This window comes from Phalaenopsis equestris, unplaced genomic scaffold (assembly GCF_001263595.1).
Source record: "Phalaenopsis equestris unplaced genomic scaffold, ASM126359v1 Scaffold000930, whole genome shotgun sequence".
Lineage (NCBI taxonomy): Eukaryota > Viridiplantae > Streptophyta > Magnoliopsida > Asparagales > Orchidaceae > Phalaenopsis > Phalaenopsis equestris.
In genome coordinates, this window is record NW_018165369.1 from 40,672 (window position 1) to 59,025 (window position 18,354).

The following is an 18,354-nucleotide window of genomic DNA, read 5'->3' on the forward strand; positions in this document are numbered from 1 at the left end:
TGAAAAATATTTAATGCTTATATATATATATATGTATATAAGCTCCCCCGAGCTTTTTCCCTCTTCTGGTTTCATCCCCATCGCAACGTCAAAGTCACTCGAAACTCCATTCTTTCTCCCCCTTTCGCTCTGCTTCTAACTTGAATTATCGATGAAGGTAACCCTCGTCTTTTTCCCCTCTTCTATTAAAGAAAATATTCTGTCTGGACACCGCACGTCTGAACAACCTACCACCGGTGGCCAAGTTAATATACATGTCATCAATTGATAGGTCGGCCACAACCTACCACGACCTACCACTGGACGTGCCAATCACTGATGATAGAAAGTGACATCGCACGTCCGGACGACCAATCACTGGTTGTCCGGACGTGCCGATCACCAGATGTGTGGTGTCAGAACTGACCGTCTGGACGCGTCAATCACTGGACGTGCTAATCACAACCTGACACGACCTACCACCTGAAGTCTGACGGCCACGAACTACCACGACCTACCAACGCACGTCTGGACTGTCAATCACTGACAACCACATTGCCATACATGTTGCCATATGTATGTGACCGCCGATGATTGACCGTTCGGACATAGGCACGTCTGGATGAAATATTTTTTCCTTCTTTCAACCCCCATCGCTCGTCTGTACTCCTCTAAATCTCGTGAATCTCCTTCCAATGGTATACATGTATGTTTGGGAAGTTGGTTTTCAGCAGCTGCCCTGCGTGAAAGATGACTGTATATTTATTTTTTACATTTTGAAAACAGCTGTGTGACAACTGTTTTTGGAAAAATGATCATTCTGCCCCTGTACAATAATGTTGTTTGCAACAGAATTATCACAGTAGTACATTCAATACTCGAGAAGCAAAAAACTATTTCAGAATAGTAGAAAAAATAAGATGAACATCTCACATAACAATGAGTACTAAGTGTACTAAAAAAAGAAAAGAAATTATGAAAATTACATTTTAAAAAATGATCATATTAATTTTAAAATCCAACCGGCGTATGTCCTGACATTGTCCTCTGGAGATATCATCCAACCCCGATCACTATCGGCAGTGGAATCTGACGGACCGTCTGCATACCCGAAGAAGTCACACTTCTCCGGACCGACTGCCCACGCGGGCACCTGTAGAACTTTCTCCCATAGCCATGTGCCAGACGTGAGGTCAATAGCGAAGACTGTAGTCCGCAGTGGCAGAGCACTCGTCGGAAGGTCCCTGAACTCCTAGAGCTCATCTTTCTTGAAGGATTAAAAAGACAATCCATTAGTCAAAAAATAAGTTGAAATTGTTTAAAAAAATAATTAATTACAGTTTTTTGCAGGCGTGAGATATAAGAAAACTCAATATGTCAACCAACAAATCTGTTACTGCAAAAAGCCGCACCTACAATAATTTTTTTTTTCCTTTTATTTGTTAGATCCTCATGCAGATCACCAAAATATGTCCACACATCAATGACCATGCCACAATCAATATTAACCCTCCCTCAAATCTATCTAACATCAGATTTTTGTCATTCCCAAGCCACATCCTAATTTTTTTTTTCATACAGCCTACCAAACCCAAAATCGAGTCACCAAGAATTCAATGTAGCATCTAGCATTCACATTCATACCACACATCGATACCACCGAACAACATTTACAAATCTAACATCACAAATCCAACGAACAAACATTCACATCTGTTGAAGAAAAAAATGCTTACCGCTGGGGAATAGAGGAAGAGGAGTACGAAGAAGAACCAGGTAGCGTAAGAAACGCGGGAGAAGAGGAAGAAGTGGAACCGTGGAGCGTGAGCAACATGGGAGAAGAGGAGGAAGAGGAGCAACATATCGCTGCTTCCACTTTGCGTAAAGCGTGAGCAGCATGGGAGAAGAGGGGGAAGAGGAGCAACATATCGTTGCTTCCACTTTGCGTAAAAAGCCGAACGAAGAGGAAGAGGGTTAGGACTGAATCAAAAAGAGGGCACCAGCCTAAAATGCCGAAAGAGAAAAGCGGGCCGCGTGTTCAAACCCGAGGCCCGCATTTTACCCTAAACGCGCCGCGGCGGTGCTGCTCCGCCGTCCCAAATAAAAATAGCAAAATATTGTGGCACCCCGCTGCTCTGCTACCCTACCCCCGCCCCAATGGGGCCTAAATCGGGCAGTGTAAGGGGATTTAAGATCTCGTAGGATTTAAAGCAGTCATTTTTTGCTGTTTGGCGGGATTTAGGTTACTGTTTCTTTTAACGGATTTTGCTTCACCTTTTTTCTTTACCTTGTCCTAATTTTGTTTGATCATTCGAGATGTTCGTCTTATTTCATTATGTGAATTTGATTGTGGATTTTTTTGATTTGTTTATTACATCCGAATCGGGTGAATGTAGATGGATGCTGGAATATGAGGGAAATTTTGTGCTATATCTCATCGTTTTTAACCCTTATGAAAAATGCAATTAGATTTGTTGTCACAAGTTTATTAATTTTATTTTAAATTTCTGTGCGGCAGTTTGGTGCAATTAAATAAGGGTTGTCATACAACGTGTGATATTTAAGTTAGTAGGACTTATTAAATCCTGAATTTAGTAAGTGTTGAAATAAATTTAAAAAATTATTTAAAAATATATTTAATATATCCTATTATTTGACAATTTCTATCATGTTTAAACATCTATTATGACTTTTAGAATTTTACAACAAATCATAGTAAAATTTAGTTTTTTTTTTCGTTTTTTTTTGTTTTTTATTTATTTTTTGGTTTGACTTTTTAAAATATTTCAAAACTAACTGACTTCTTAAATTCAATTAATATTTTATTTCAAAAGATAGTTAATAGTTATATAATTAATTAATTAATTAATTATTACTAAAAATTTTATTAAATTAATTATTAAATAGAAATTTAATATTTATAAAAATAATTAATTTGTTATTAATTATTTATTTATAATTGCGTATAAATTTATTGAATGAATAAAGAAATTTAATATATTTATTATTAATTAATAATTAAATAATAAATAAATTTAAGAAAATTGAATTGAATAAAATTAATGAAACAACTACCTTACTTTTAAGCCCCCGCAGGTCCCCCGAAACTCTCGCAGGTCCCCTCTCTGTTTCGTCCAAAACCATCTCCTTCGTCACCGAACCCTTTGGATACAGTCGCGATTGGAGATAACTGCGAACGCAACGACGGGATCGCGGCTCACAGAGACCCGAAACTCCCATTTGTTTCCTCCTTCTGCTCCACTCCTACCCGAAACCATTGAGGAAGGTAACTTCACGTCTTTTTTTTTTGCGCGAAGCGTCCGTCCCGGATTTACTAAGTCCACCGATTCAGGGATTTAGTAAATCCGAGATTTAAGGCGGAAATCCATTCCGGATTTATCAAATCCCCCAAAATAAGCGTCTGACAAGATTTATTAGGTTAAATCCAGCTTAAATCCTGCTCTAAATCCGTTACCAGACAGGGCCTTAATGTATTGTTCTTATGTCATTAGAAGATTTGAAGACGTAATCTGATTGTTCTGCCTGTGAAGGTATGCATTATAAGATGAATCTATTTTGTGGAGATTTATGTATAGTACAGATTTTGTCCTCCTCAACACATAAATTAAAAAAAAAAATGAAATTTTTACATACATACCACTAAATTCCAAAATATTTACATATATATAGGTTATCATGCATAAAAATGAAATATTTTTCTACTCTGATATGTAAGATTGGATGCTTTTAATGAAAAAAAATTAAATTTTGGTGTTAGATATGTAAATAAATAGGAATTGGGTGGTACGTACGTAAATGCCTGTTTATTTTGTTGTGGTGTCCTTGAAATTATCTAGATCTTAGGTGAATTGAGGAGGGTGTGTGTTGTGAGTTTAAAGCTTTTCCTAGCTCTTGTAGAGTTTAGGATTGGGAATCTCCAAAAAAAATGGTGAAACATAAAGATGCTCGGACTTTTACATGTTACTCTCCCTTACTTATTTCATGGCTCTTGAGTTATATATAGTTAGGCTATGATTCAATCCATTTGACAACAATCAGGGAGGTAGAAAAGTCATTGGATTTTATTCTGTCAAGGTTATTTAGCATAGCTTCTTTATAATCTCAAACTTTTGTAGGATGCTCAATCAACAAATAAAAGTCATGCATCTTAATGAGAATCATATTCAAGGATTTTAGAGGATGTGATTTATTTAAATTATACGAATCTTTTGATGGAAGTTCTAAAGTTGAAGTCTACTTTATTGTTGTCTTCTTAAAGCACTAGATCTATTGATCGTGGAGGATCCTGATAAAATGATATTCTCTAAACTCATTGATTCGTACGATTGAAATAGGCTGGTCATGAAGTTCAAATTAGCAAAGATGGATGGCCTAAAAGAAAAATAATTGATTCAAAATCCCAATATAAAGGGGAAAAAGCTTGGTGAAATTCAAGGCTAAATTTAAGGGAATATTCTAATCTTCACACAATAAGACTAGAGCATAGGAAAATTAGATCAAAACTCTTAAAAGGAGAGGGCGTCCATCTAGAGTAGGGAATACAGGAAAATCATGTAAAACTTCCACAATTCATTATATGGAAATCTTTCTATTTGCTAACTGGCCCATCCAAAGAGGATAATTCTTAGGAACATTCTCAACGTATTTTTATTTAATTATCTAAAATAAATGTGATATGCATTTAGCTAATGACTTGTCTTTTTTATAATTTATCTTGCATGATTAGATTGATTATTTTGCTTACTTGCGTAGCTTATTTATATTTGTAGTTTGCTTATCATTTTATAAATATCTCTTTACCCATTCCTTACTAATTAGATTGTAGTGTTGCCAAATTAGGGAAAATGACTGCTTGTTGTTTTATTGTTTCCTACCATCGGAGCAAAATTTAAAACAATATTTATTCTCTGTGTTATTGTCAAACAATAAATCCATTTAATCTTTTGGGCTCTAATCTCAATAAAATAAATGTGGATAACAAATGTGCAAGAGACTGTCTCGCTTCCATGATTGGTAATTCTAACTTTCTAAGAAATCTTGTGTGAACTAACTTTTAGGTTTCACCCAGCTCCTCACTGAAAGCCTTTTAGGCCCATCACATTTCATTGTCTCTCGCGATTCCATGCCGTTTTTAATTGTGAGTGATCTAATCCTACCAAAGAAAATAAGTGTATTGTGATTTTATCCCTTTAGAAGATTAATCTCATAGCGGAGATTTCTTATTGTAATTTGTTTTTAGAGTAGAGTCCTAAGCTTAATTTAAAACAATGCTGATTCTCTGTGTTATTGTCAAACAATAAATCCATTTAATATTTTGTCCTCTAATCTCTGTAAAACAAAAGTAGATGACAAATGTGCAAGAAAGAGAATGTCTCTAAGGCTTCCATGATTGGTAATCCTAACTCTCTAAGAAATCTCGTGTAAGCAAACTTTTAGGTTTCACCCAAGTCCTCACTGAAAGCCTTTTAGGTCAATCACATTTCATTGTCTCTCTCGATTCCATCCCATTCTTAATTGCGAGCATTCTACACTTACCAAAGAAAGTAAGTGGATTGTGATTGCACCCCTTTAGAAGATTAGTCTCGTAGTTTTTCTTGGGGGATTTCTTATTGTAATGTGTTTTCAGAGTAGAGTCCTAAGCTTATAAGTAATGCAATAAATTTTTTAAAATTTGAAAACCAAAACCCCTCATTTTGATGGCTATATCTAGCTGGGGTCAGAGATCTGATAGCTACTCTAGTGGAAACTATTTTTTTAACCAATGAGGATGGCGACAATAGAATTGAGACATTAGATTGGGATGTGAGTAATCTTACAAAGTTGATGCCTCTCTTAATTGCAACTTCTCAGAAATAGAAGAGGGTCTTGGCTACTAGTTGTAGCAAAATATTGATGATTCTGTACGGGGCTTAATATACCTAGGGTGAGGTATCTGAAGATGAGAATGATAGTATTGTCCAATCACTTTTAAGGTTGATGTTAGTTGGAGCAATCTTCTTATGATGGGGAACTAAAAGTTTAGAACTTATAGAATTGGTTGGAACCACTCAATACTTGTTTTTTTCTTAACAAATATACTGCACTAAAAAATTCTTTAATGTTTGGTTAAAAATACCCTCTCATGCTATTATATGAAGATTGAGACTGACCGAACAAAATTTTCACGATGTCAGTTTAAAAGCTTCCTCAAATCCTAGTTCAATTCTATACAAGCTAAAAAAAAGGCCATTAATGGGGAACAGTTGAGATAATGGTACGGGCTATCTTTGTTGGACTAAGCTACTATAATTCATATTGTTCCCATTACAAATTTAAGAGACATATCAATTAGATTTGTTATAAGCTACATCATCCAAAAGTTGTCAGTCAACACTTGCACTGCAATCGAATAATACACTCCTACCAACACACTTAAGTTTGATTAAAAAAAAAAATCAACAATATATTATGTTTTACATGCCTAGAGACACCCTCAAAACTTGAACCATCTATAATGCAGAACATGTCGTTCTAGGGAATGAATTATAGTGGGTAACATCAGAAGTCGACAATTAGGTGACCAATCATCAATGAACCCAATTCGCTATAATGCGAAATCATTGGTCACTTGAAATTTTGCGATCAACAATGCTAAGTTACTGGCTGCAACAATTAGAAACAATGAACAGACCAGTATTGACTTAAACGAATTGAAGGTAAATTCAAACAGCCAAAAGAATGTATAAGAAATAGTGGTGGACCAAAGAAACCATAAACCAAAAAATCATCAATGGAGCAATATAAGCATTACATGTACTCTCTTAGGTTTAGCATCAAAGAGAGCCTTAAAAAAAAAAAATAATGTGATCTAAAAAACTATGAATTAAAACAATCAAACTAAAGCAAAAGTAAAATTATTGAGGCTATCATAAAAGTGCTCAATTTAATGCACATAAATTTCATTTGTAATGAGTGGAAAATTTGAGATTTCCATCAGTTGACCCATGATTTGATTTAGATTTGTTTGTGACTAGAGCATTCTTTTTTCAATATATATTGCAGAGTTTGCTTTTGAAATCTAAGTCATGGAGTCACCAGATTGGAATTACTAAGAAAGATATATGAATTAAAATTTTAAAATATTGCAATTTCTTAGAAAAATAAATGTGTCATTGTTGTATTTCGTGGTTGCTTCTTATTAAGCTTACTTTGCAGAATTGCTTTAATATAACATAAATTTAAATTGCGGGGGCTGATTTTTTTTTTTTTTTTTTTTACACTGAAGTGCTAGTGTGATTTATTGAAGTTATAGTTATTGCAAACTGCTTGCAAAAATGGCACTTTGAACTTGATATCTTAATAAGCTTATTATAAGTTGGTTTAGTGCTTATTGTTTTTTGATGAAAATGGTTTTGGCTTGATTTTGAGATCTTTGAAGTGTTGGTGCTTACCTTAAATTTGATTTGGTGGAGCTGGCATGCTTCTATTTGTGTGATATTGCTTAATATGCTCGACTAATTAAATGGATTTGGTGGAGCTGGCATGCTTCTATTTGTGTGATGTTATTGCTTAATATGCTCGACTAATTAAATGTAGAGAAAGGACAAAAATGCAGGGAAAGGAAGCACGAGGATGGCTTAGAAGAGTATTTGCCTATTGTAATTTTGTGCAACGGGTTTGCATAATAACTGAAAAAAAAAGCATGGTTCTATCGAAATCGATCTTTGTTTTGTCTTGAATATTGATTGTTCTATCACCAAAATTGCTCATATTGTCTATCTAGCGTTGAACTTTTATACAATCTATATACCACTAAGGTCTTACTTGTATTGTTTTACCACTTTGTTTATTGAATAAATGCCAAGTGATTTATTGAACGTTCATCTAATCAAGAAAGACCGGCTGTAGTGTTAGATAAGGAAAATTAGAGGCCATAAATTTATTGCTTATAATAAAAGTAAAGATAGCAGCTATGAATCATAAATGGATCAGCTGGCAGGACAGCTAGGGGCAGTTTTTGTGTTTGTTATTACAATTATTTTTTTCTTTATAGTTTTGTGTATAAATACTCGTTAAAAAAAGGTCAATCTAAACATTCTTAATCACTTTTTTATACATGGGTAGCATAATAAGGTTTGGGTCTTTGTTCCTTTATTTTTATCTTCAATAATTCTCTTTTCTATGTTTGGTTTCCTTGATTTTCCATTAAAGTCAGCCATTATGAATAATGAAAACTGGGCTAATGGAGAGCTCTTAGGGCTACACATCCCAAATTGATTAAATGTAAGAAATTATTTGACGTGCTTTCAAATTGGGAAAAACTTGTGAAAAATTCATATTCTCATGAATTCTTCTTCAAAGCGAAAAACATGCAGTTTGCACTTGTGAGGTAGAGCAGATTTCATTATTTTTTCATGGTTATGGAATCTCATGATGCCTTTTAGTTGTTTCTTATACTTATTTCTCACTACGGCAAAGAAAGTTTTGGATAGCATTAAACATATTAAAAATAAAAAATGATGCTCTCATAAATAAAATAAAAATTAAGATCTTAATAACTTAGTTAATATCATTGTCATTGGATATTTTAATACAAAGAAAATTTGGTAGTTTGAACTAGATTATTACGAAGATGTCAAGATGAAGTATAGTGAGAATGTGGTGATTCTCAAATAATTTTTATAAAGAGAATGAATTCTTGAATTTGTTGTCGAAGCCAATAATGAATTTGAACATGTTAAGCACAAAGAACCTTCCATCTCTAAATGTCATCTTCTCGCTCATACGAATTGAAGAAGGAAGAATGATAATAATGTTGAATGTATTATCCTTGAAGCATTGGTCATGAAAACTACACAATCTAAAAAAAATAAGAGAGAGAGAGAGATTAGTGTTCGCTAATTCTTCTAAAAAAACGGGTTCTCTTCAATGCAATCTTTAGTGCAGTTACTTTAAAAGAAGGGACACACAGAAAAATGTTGAAGATTTAATGAAGAGCCCCAAAATTATTGTGAAAGCAAAGATCACTAAAGAGAAAAAGCCTCCCTGGTGGAATCAAAAGGGCTTTATTTAGAATCAATCAACACGCTTATAAACTTCCTAAACTCCCTTGAATAACCTTTTTGATCATGTTTTCATGCTCAAAATAATATATTTTTAAACTCGTGTTCTTAATGCCTAAAATAATACTTCTCAAATCGGAATCTTAAGTTTTGGAGCCACCAACCGCATTATCAACCTTCCCGACCTATTTCAAACTTATAAATTTTATCTATGTAATATAAATATTATTATAATTGGTGGTCCTTTATCAACTATTACAGATTAATGTGGTATTTCTAGTTCTCCCATATTTATTCTTAATAATGCTTTACATGTTTCTCACTTCATAGTAAAGTTTTAATCCATTCATATAGTCATAAAACAACAAAATTGTATGATAATTTTTTACTTAAGTCATTGTGTATTTTAAGACCTTAATTCGTGAAAGATGGTTGAACATGCTTGAGAAAAGGATAAGCTTTATCTTCTTGTGATTAAAAAGTTAATGTCTTATTATTTCATCTCAATTATCAATATAGAAACCATTTAGGAACACCTTTATAAGCTAGCACTCCTCTTTCAAAGTTTAACAAAATATATTTCCTTATTTTTTTCTTATGAATGTTGTCATTGAAGAATTTTATTGTGGACTTATAAATTTTTAAAGCACTATCAGATTTCCTTACATTAAAATGATTTAATACTCATTACTTCTTTTATGTTAAATTGTTAATCCACTATGATATTTAGGGCTGTTAAAAATTTTCTTACATTTCAGGGCTATAAGATTTGTCACCTATATTAGTGATCACACTCGAATGATGTGATATATTTTATTGAAAAAAAAAAATCTAATGTTATTTTTATTCTCTCTATTTTTATAACTACGATGAAAAATCAGTTTGATGCTAAAATCTTAGCGTTTCGTACCAATCAAGCTCTAGATATTTTTAATCAGACTTTATATTCCTTTTTCAAGAATGACAATATTGTCATTTAATCCTTTTAGCTTGATCCCCTCTAACAAAATAGGATAGAAAGAAAAAATTGACAATTTTTGGAAGTTGCTAAAGACTATTCCTTAATCAAATTATCTTTAAAAAAGATATTGAGAAGTAGAATTAACTCATTCATATCTAACTAATAGAAAACCTTTTACGTCTAATTGGTTTCAAAAGTCCCTTGAACTATATTATGATTGTTTTTTTACAACTTATCCCTTTTCAAAATTCTCTCCAAAAATATTTTCAAGAATGTGTGCAATGCTTATGTCTATATCCACGAGTGACATTGGAATGATCTTGATGCTTGAGCACTCAAATGTGTCTTTGTAGGACATTTCTCTATTCAAAATTGGTATTTCTTATTATCCAATACATAAATTATTTGCTTTAAAGTATGTTTCATTTGATGAAAGACTAAGCTCTTTCAATCAAACTCACCTTCAGTAGGAGAATAACCAACTAACAAATAAGTTTTATGAAACTATTTTCTTCCATCTTAACATCTTATCCCAATAAAATCCAATCACAGTATCCGTTAAAATCTATATAAGGAGAAAAATGCTCAGCTAATTTTTTTGAAAATTATCATTAGGTAACAACGCTCAACTTATTAACACACATTCACAAATTTATCCCATTTCGCAATAGAAATATTTTTGAAATTTGTCTCGTACACATGATGCCTTTCTTGCAAACATTAGCTCCAATATTAAAATTCCTCAAACCTTATTTGAGACACTAGAACATAAGAATTGAAAGGATGCTACGTGAGAACAAATTAATGCCTTGGAGAAATTATATTTGGAATATCACCGAACTACCAAAAGGTAAATGGTTGGAGATTCAAATGGAACTTTTCATTAGAATATAAAGTTGATGGAAGTCTAGAGATGCATATGGTTGGAGATTCAAATGGAACTTTTCATTAGAATGTAAAGTTGATGGAAGTCTAGAGATGCATAAATCAAAATTAGTTGCCAAAGAATAGACTCAATCTTGTAGAACCGACTATCAAAAAATATTTGCTCTTCTGGCAATTACTATTTTAATTTCTCGATGAAAGAAAGCATGTCTTACACAATAAACTCAAATCATCATATCCCTTCAGATCTATATAAGGAGGAATAAGTTCGTCTAAAATTTATTACAAGCTCAAGTAGCAAAATTGCCATTAGGTAATAACGCCCAACTCATTAATGCACATTCAGAAATCTATCCCATTTCGCAATAGAAATATCTTTGAAATTTGTCTCGTACGCATGATGCTTTTCTTGCAAACATTAGCTCCAACATCAAACTTCCTCAAACTTTATTTGAGACACTAGAAAATAAAAATTGAAAGGATGCTATGCGTGAACAGATTATTGCCTTGGAGAAATTATATTTGGAATATCAGTTAACTACCAAATGGAAAAAAATTGGAGATTCAAATAGAGCTTTTCATTAAAATATAGTGTTGATGGAAATCTAGAGCTGCATAAATCATAACTAGTTGCCCAATAGTAGATTCAATCTTATAGAAAAAACAATCAAGAAATATTTGCTTTTCTGCAAAAAATGTACAATTCGTATTCTAATTTGTCTTGCTGCTACCTTTAGATGTTTCATGTAACAATATACTGTAAGAAATGCTTTCTTGCATAGAGATATTAAAGAAATTTATGTGCATTATCGACAAGATTCAATGCTTTCACTAAAAATGAAGTGTGTAGATTGCAGAACTACATTTTTATGGGCTCAAACAATCCCTAAGAGTATGGTTTCATATATTTGCAAAATTCATGTGTGAGAAAGGGTACTAACAAATCAAGGGGATCAGATTCTCTTCATAAAACATTCTATTGATAGAAAATTATAACTTTTATTTTATATGTTGATGATATAATTTTTATAAGTCGTGATTGATGAAAATTAATCACCTGGGAAAAGTCTGGCTAAAAAAATTAGAATCAAGGAAATGAACAAATCTTTTTTTTTTTCTTTGGGTTTTGAAATTGCTCGATCAAAACAAATAAACTTTATCTCTAAATAAAAATATATTATGAACCTATTAATAGAAACAAAGATGATTGATTATAAGCCACATGAAACTCCAATTGAAGCAGGTTAAAAACTAGACACAGATGAAAAATGGATAGAGATATCGAGCAGTATCGACGATTAGTTGGGAAACTTGTTAATCACATATATATCGACATTGCCTTTGAAATAAGTCTCATAAGTTAGTTTATGCGCAAAGCTCTACAAGCTGTTTATCTCTACCTTACATACTTGAAATCAAATTCAACAAAGTAAAATTTCGGCAAAAAAATTGATACTCTATAACTTGATGGTTATATTGATGGCAACTATGTGGGATAACTGGTGAATATAAGATTCACTTCATGATATTGCATACTTTTGGGAGGATGTTTAATAACACAAAAAATAAAAAAAGAAGAAAAAAACAACCTATTGTTTTAAGATGCAATGTTGAATCCCACTTTAGAGTCATTGCTTAAGAGACATGCTAACTCCTATGGATTAAAATCATCTTGGGAGATTTAAAATTTAGATAAACAGTGCTTATGAAGATATACTGTGGTAATAATTTACCGTTCATATTATTCATAATTCTACATAACATGATCATATCAAACACGTGGAAGTGGATAAATATTTTATTAAATGGAATTTAAAAGGTTGATTGATATGCACTCCATATATTTTAACAAGACGACAAATTGCTGACATATTCATCGAAGGTTTAGCAACCTTATATTCAGGAACATTTTAAGCAAAAGTAGAATGCTAGATTTCTATCATCCAATTCAAAGGGGCTGTTGAAGGGCCATTGGTTTAAAAAGGACCGGCGGAAGTGCTAATTAAATAGAATTAGATATCATGGAATCATTTCTTTTGAGGAAAATAATTTTCCGATGAATTCACGTATTAAAAAAAGAAAGAAAGAGGCCGCAGATTGTCCCTTTGACATTAGTAAAAATGGATCAAACAACTAGGTAGTTAGGGGTGATTTTTGTTTTTATTATTGTAAATTTGTAATTATTTATTTTCTTTTTTTTTTCTTTAAAAAAGAATGATCCATGCTTTCCTAATCACTAATTCTTTTCTACATGATTAGTCGAGTTTAATTTAACTATATGACTTAGTTCCAAATGGCTAACTTGATTGGATTGAGCTAAGACACGTCAAATCCTTTGCATTATTAGCCATTCGACATAAGGTTTCCATCGTTTCTTTTCACAATCCACTATTGTATGAAGCTGTATTATTTACAGTCAGGGCAGTGAAGATCTATATCTTTTATTTCATCATGTTTATATTCCTGTGGAGCATCATAAAGTTCATATGGAAATATTCTCTCTTTTTGGTGGAAATTGAAGAGGTTTGTCCATCTTTCTTTGATGTTTCTAATGTTTGGCTTGAAAAACTATAACTATTTGGATGAGATTGTAAAAACATTGCAGTTCATCCGTGGATGCCGGATGGAGGGAGAGGGCATATAGGAGGATGATGTTCATATTGTAAAAATGGCGTGAGATAGAGGTTTGATAGGCTTATAGACGCGGGTTGGAGGCATGGTTGAGCATTTTGTTCGTGTTATTTGTTTTTGGAGCTTCTAGAGGAGGTAGTAGGAACATCTGAATCCAAGGAGTTATATATAAATTCCGAATAAGCTGTGGAGAGGAGGTATCGAGAATAATGAATGACAAATTTTTACATATTGTTGGCTATATATGCTCATGTCAAATCAATGTTTAATAACATCTTTGTCTAGATGGCATATTTAGCTAGGGATGGGATGGGGATGATACCAGAGTTAACTCGAGCCACAATAGGAACAATAAATATTATTAGTGAAAGCAAATAGACGGTTATAATCAATACACTTGAAAGGGGAAATACAACAACATGCACAAACCAACACAACTAGAGTTTATCCCAAGGATGGTGGTGGTCGTCGACGAGGGCTTGGAAAAGGTGGCGCTGGGGTGGAAAAGGTGGTTGGCAAGTAGAAAACAACAAGATGGCTTCTCCAGTGCCAAACATTAAACCAACAACGGGGAATGATGTGGGAGGGCTGCACGGAGTGATGGCAGCAAGGATACAGGGCTAAAATGGTGACGGTGGCAAAGAGGAGGGACTGGACAGTAGTGGAACGGCTGAAAAGGGCGGTTATGGGTTGCAACAACAAATGAGGAGGGAGGTGGCTGCGAAGGGGAGGAGTTGCGGCAAAAGCATCAAGCTGGAATGAGGGAAACGGGTGGCCGGGTGGCTGGAACAACTATTTGGGGTGGCTGCAACGAGCGGGAATGATAGTGTTAGCAGCGGGGAGGCGTGGGACTGCAGGACAGCAAATAGAGGGCTGTCCCGGGGCTGTGGTGGCAAGGGGGGTGGCTGGAAAGCGAAGACGAACGGCTGGAATGAGTGGCAAAAGGTGGGAGGTGGCCAGAAAGGATGACAACAGGTTGAGGAGGTGGTGGTTGGCGGCTGAAGTTGCATGAAGACATTAGGAGTGCTGTTCGGTGATCCCGATAGTGAGGAAAGGCGGCTACGAAGACGACGACGATGGTGAAGGGAGAGTTGTGGAGAATGGAAAATTGAGGATAAATATCTCTGCAAGATCGAACTACACTTGGAGCGCCATTCAATCCTTGGAAGACAGTCTCAACCTTGGACGAGTTACAACTATAGCACCTTCTAGTATTTGGATGCAACCCTAGAAGTGGAACATCGAAAGCCGATGGTTGTTCTGAATAGAAACATTCATAAAAGGTCCTTTAATACAAATAAAAAACAAACATATATAAGCTTGGGCAACTTGGGATTGGACCCCACGTTAATTGGTGGAAAATCCTGTGAAGGTAGGGTCGGTTGGCTCCCTGGACTTCCCCACTATTTTAACCCATACTTGAAAGGCGTGATGACTAATTTAGCACTTTTATAGACTCATAAATTAAAATGGCTCCATGCAAATAGTCAAGAGACTATTTTGCACTCTGCTTTATAATTTTTTTTTGTGGTTTTAAATGAGCAGCTTTTGACTGATGTTTTACTTGCATTGGAGGATTGAACGCTATATAACTGACAATTTGAGATGTCTATGTTTATTTTATGGCTCTAAAACTTGTTTCTTACAGCTTTAATAACAGGATATAGCTTCATTTTGTTCTCTGTTTTGTTAGAGAAATTCTAGATTAATTTCTATTTGTTCCTCGGTGGCAAACTATTTTTGTAGAATTTCCACAGTAGTTGTTTCCTTACATTACTGGATTACAACCAGATTGTTTCAACAACTAGAACAATAAAACCTTTAAACCACTAAGCGGGGTCTGCTACATGAATTTTTTTCTCCATTATGTCCTATTTAGTGTCATATTTTGGTTTAAATTTACTAAATTGAGATCATTTTTTATACAATATGCCCAAGTCTTCCAAGGTTTACCTCTGCCTTTCTTAGTATAAGTCGAATCTAAAACATTTACTATTCTAATCGGATCATCAGATGATCGACGTTTAGTGTGACAAAATCATCTAAAACGACTCTTTATAATTTTGTCCGTAATTGAAGCTACACCAACCCTATCACAGATATATTCATTTCGCATTTTGTCTCTAAATGTAAAGCCACTCATCCACCTAATCATTCTCTTCTCGGCAATACTTAACTTTGTTTTATGCTTTTCTTTTAAAGGCCAACATTCAACGCCATAGAGTATTGCAGGTCTCACCACCGTCTTATAAAATTTTCCTTCCTGTCTAAGCGGTACTTTTCTATCACACAATAGGCCGAAAGCATTCCTTCACTTCAACCAACCAACTTGAATTCTACTAATAACATCCCCATCAATATCACCATCACTTTGAAAAATAGATACGAGATATTTAAAGCGTTCACACCTTTTAATAATCTGATCACCCATAGTTACATTTCCGTCACTAGTGCTACTACTATTAAAATTACATTCAATGTATTGAGTTTTAGTTCTACTCAAACGAAGGCCTTGAAACTCTAAGGTAGACCTCCATAATTTAATTTTTTCCTGAGTTTTTTCTCTGATCTTATCCACGAGAAGGATATCATCAACAAAAGGCATACACCATGGTGCATCCTCCTGTAAGTGTCCAGTAAATTACGACCATATTTTTTTTATCAAAATATTTCCCGCTTGCTGCTATTTGATAGCTCGCCCTTACACATGCACTGAAATTTGGGAAAATTTCATACTTACCACACAATTCTTTTGTATTTACATCACCCAAACCTATGCATGAGAAGGTGTATTTCACTTTTAAAAAAAATAATGATGGTGGTATTTTTGACGTGATGTTAAAGGTTTGAGTGCTATGCATGTAACTATGAATATGTTAATACATAAGAATTGTATGGTATGTATGTAAATTCCCATTTTTTTTCTGACGTATGAATAGAGTATACAAGTAGCATTTGAGTTGTCTTTGAATACCTGTAGAAAAATGATCATAATCTTTCATTTATATAGGGCAGTTCTGCTGTCAGTCATTGCATATATCATAGTTAAAATATAATTTCAGCTTGTTTTAGTAAGATTTCCATTCAGCTTCTTGTGCATTCTAGAAATGATTTGTGCGTTTAGAAAATTAAAAAAAGAGTAAATTCTATCAAGTAATGTAATAAATGAAAGAAGGTAGGAGTCTTTAAAAAATAATAAACAAAAACTAAATTTCAAAATTTGAAGGTTTGTGTAGCGTTCTAAATTTTAAGTTGATAGAATTTTTTTTTCTTAAATCAGTTTGATTTATTTTCAACATGCCAATGATATTTTATTTTAAATCAAAACATAAATAAATCAAACTAAAAACACAAAATATAAAACAAAAAATAAAAGTGATCGTAAATGGCCTCTGTGATGATCTTTTATCAGTTTCTAGATAGATGCTTATTTCTCTCATAATCTATTATGTGATTCAACATTTTCTACATTAACATTTTCTGAAGAATTCACAATTATTTCAGTTCAAACATGTCAGCCAAATACGTCATTGGAGCCTTGGCAGGGTCCTTTGCTATCGCCTATATCTCTGATAAATTTGTAGCGGATTACAAGATATTTGGAGGTCAGTAGAATTCCTGCTTCTGTTCTTTATTTCGCCTGCATACCACTCAATTCTTTTGTATTCTACTCAATTCTTTTGTATTTACATATCTAACACCTAAACTTCAATTTTTACATATTTTCCGTCTTATCTATCCATAAAAAAAGCACAGTTTACTCTTTAAAATGTAAAATAATGATATATTTTTTTTATGTTATATGAAAGATTTGGGTGGTGTACATGTAAAAAGTAAATTTTAGGTGTCAGATCTGTAAATACGTAAGAATTGAGCGTTTCATATGTAGATGCCACTTCTTTTTTTTTTTTTTGAAAGATTTGTACATACCACTGAATTCTTATATGTGCACACATCTAATACCTTAGCTTCAATTTTTACGTACGCGCCACCTTCCCTATGCTTGAAAAGTTGTATTTCACTTCTTATAAGTCAAAATGATAGTATTTTTGATATGATATTAAAGATTTAGCTGGTATAAACGTAAAAAGTAAAGTTTCACGTAACTGACTCTTTTAATCAGGCACCACTCCAAAGACTGTATCTGACAAGGAATGGTGGGAAGCAACTGACAAGAAGTTTCAGGCCTGGCCTCGCACCGCCGGACCGCCGGTGGTGATGAACCCGATCAGCCGCCAGAATTTTATTGTCAAGTCGTCCGACTCCTAAAGCTTGTCATCGAATGTTAAGGTATGTGAAATGGTATTACTTCGTGATGGATTGGATTAAATAAATCATTGAGAATTGTTGGAAGAACCTAGACGTTTTATAATGTTCACCAAACTCTAATGTTTTGAGGGAGACATTTGGTTATGTTAATTCAAGTTTTAATATATTTTGCTTTCTTTAATTTAACATTTGGAAGAAAATGTAAGTTGGTCTTGTGTTGATGTTTGTTGAATCTAAGAAAAGTATGTTGATTTTTTACTGATGGCTTATGGTTAAGTGTGCATCTTTAATTTAAGTTTGATTTTTTATGACACCATCACTATCATTTTACAAGTTAAATGCACATTTTCATGCACATGTTTATGACACCAATGTGTTGTAAGTGTAAATAGCGTCAAATTCCTGACTGTTTGGTTTGATCATGGTACATGCAAATACATGAGTTTGACAATTTATAAAAAATGGCATAGGTGTCTATTATGTAAATAGGTAAAATTTGAGTGTTGTGTATGAATTTTCTCTTTTTTCCTTTATGAAAAAAAAAATTGCCATTCAAGTAATTCAAAT

At 33.5% G+C, this 18,354-nt stretch overlaps 1 protein-coding gene across 6 annotated transcripts in view; it reads left to right on the top strand.

The window, feature by feature from the left end:
* The window catches only part of LOC110032359, a 19,798-nt gene extending 1,751 nt beyond the window's left edge, over window positions 1-18,047 (top strand). The window contains exons 2-5 of one of the 6 annotated variants that reach the window (XM_020735962.1): window positions 3,076-3,265; window positions 3,495-3,530; window positions 17,023-17,123; window positions 17,642-18,047. In XM_020735962.1, coding sequence (XP_020591621.1) covers window positions 17,030-17,123; window positions 17,642-17,787 — 240 coding nt within the window. In that variant the 5' untranslated portion in view covers window positions 3,076-3,265; window positions 3,495-3,530; window positions 17,023-17,029 and the 3' untranslated portion in view covers window positions 17,788-18,047. Of the gene's footprint in view, window positions 1-3,066; window positions 3,266-3,428; window positions 3,531-17,022; window positions 17,124-17,641 lie in introns of those variants that run through there. The other 5 variants (XM_020735958.1, XM_020735961.1, XM_020735959.1 and 2 more) reach the window with 5 other exon arrangements.
* The last annotated feature ends 307 nt before the right edge of the window (window positions 18,048-18,354 follow it).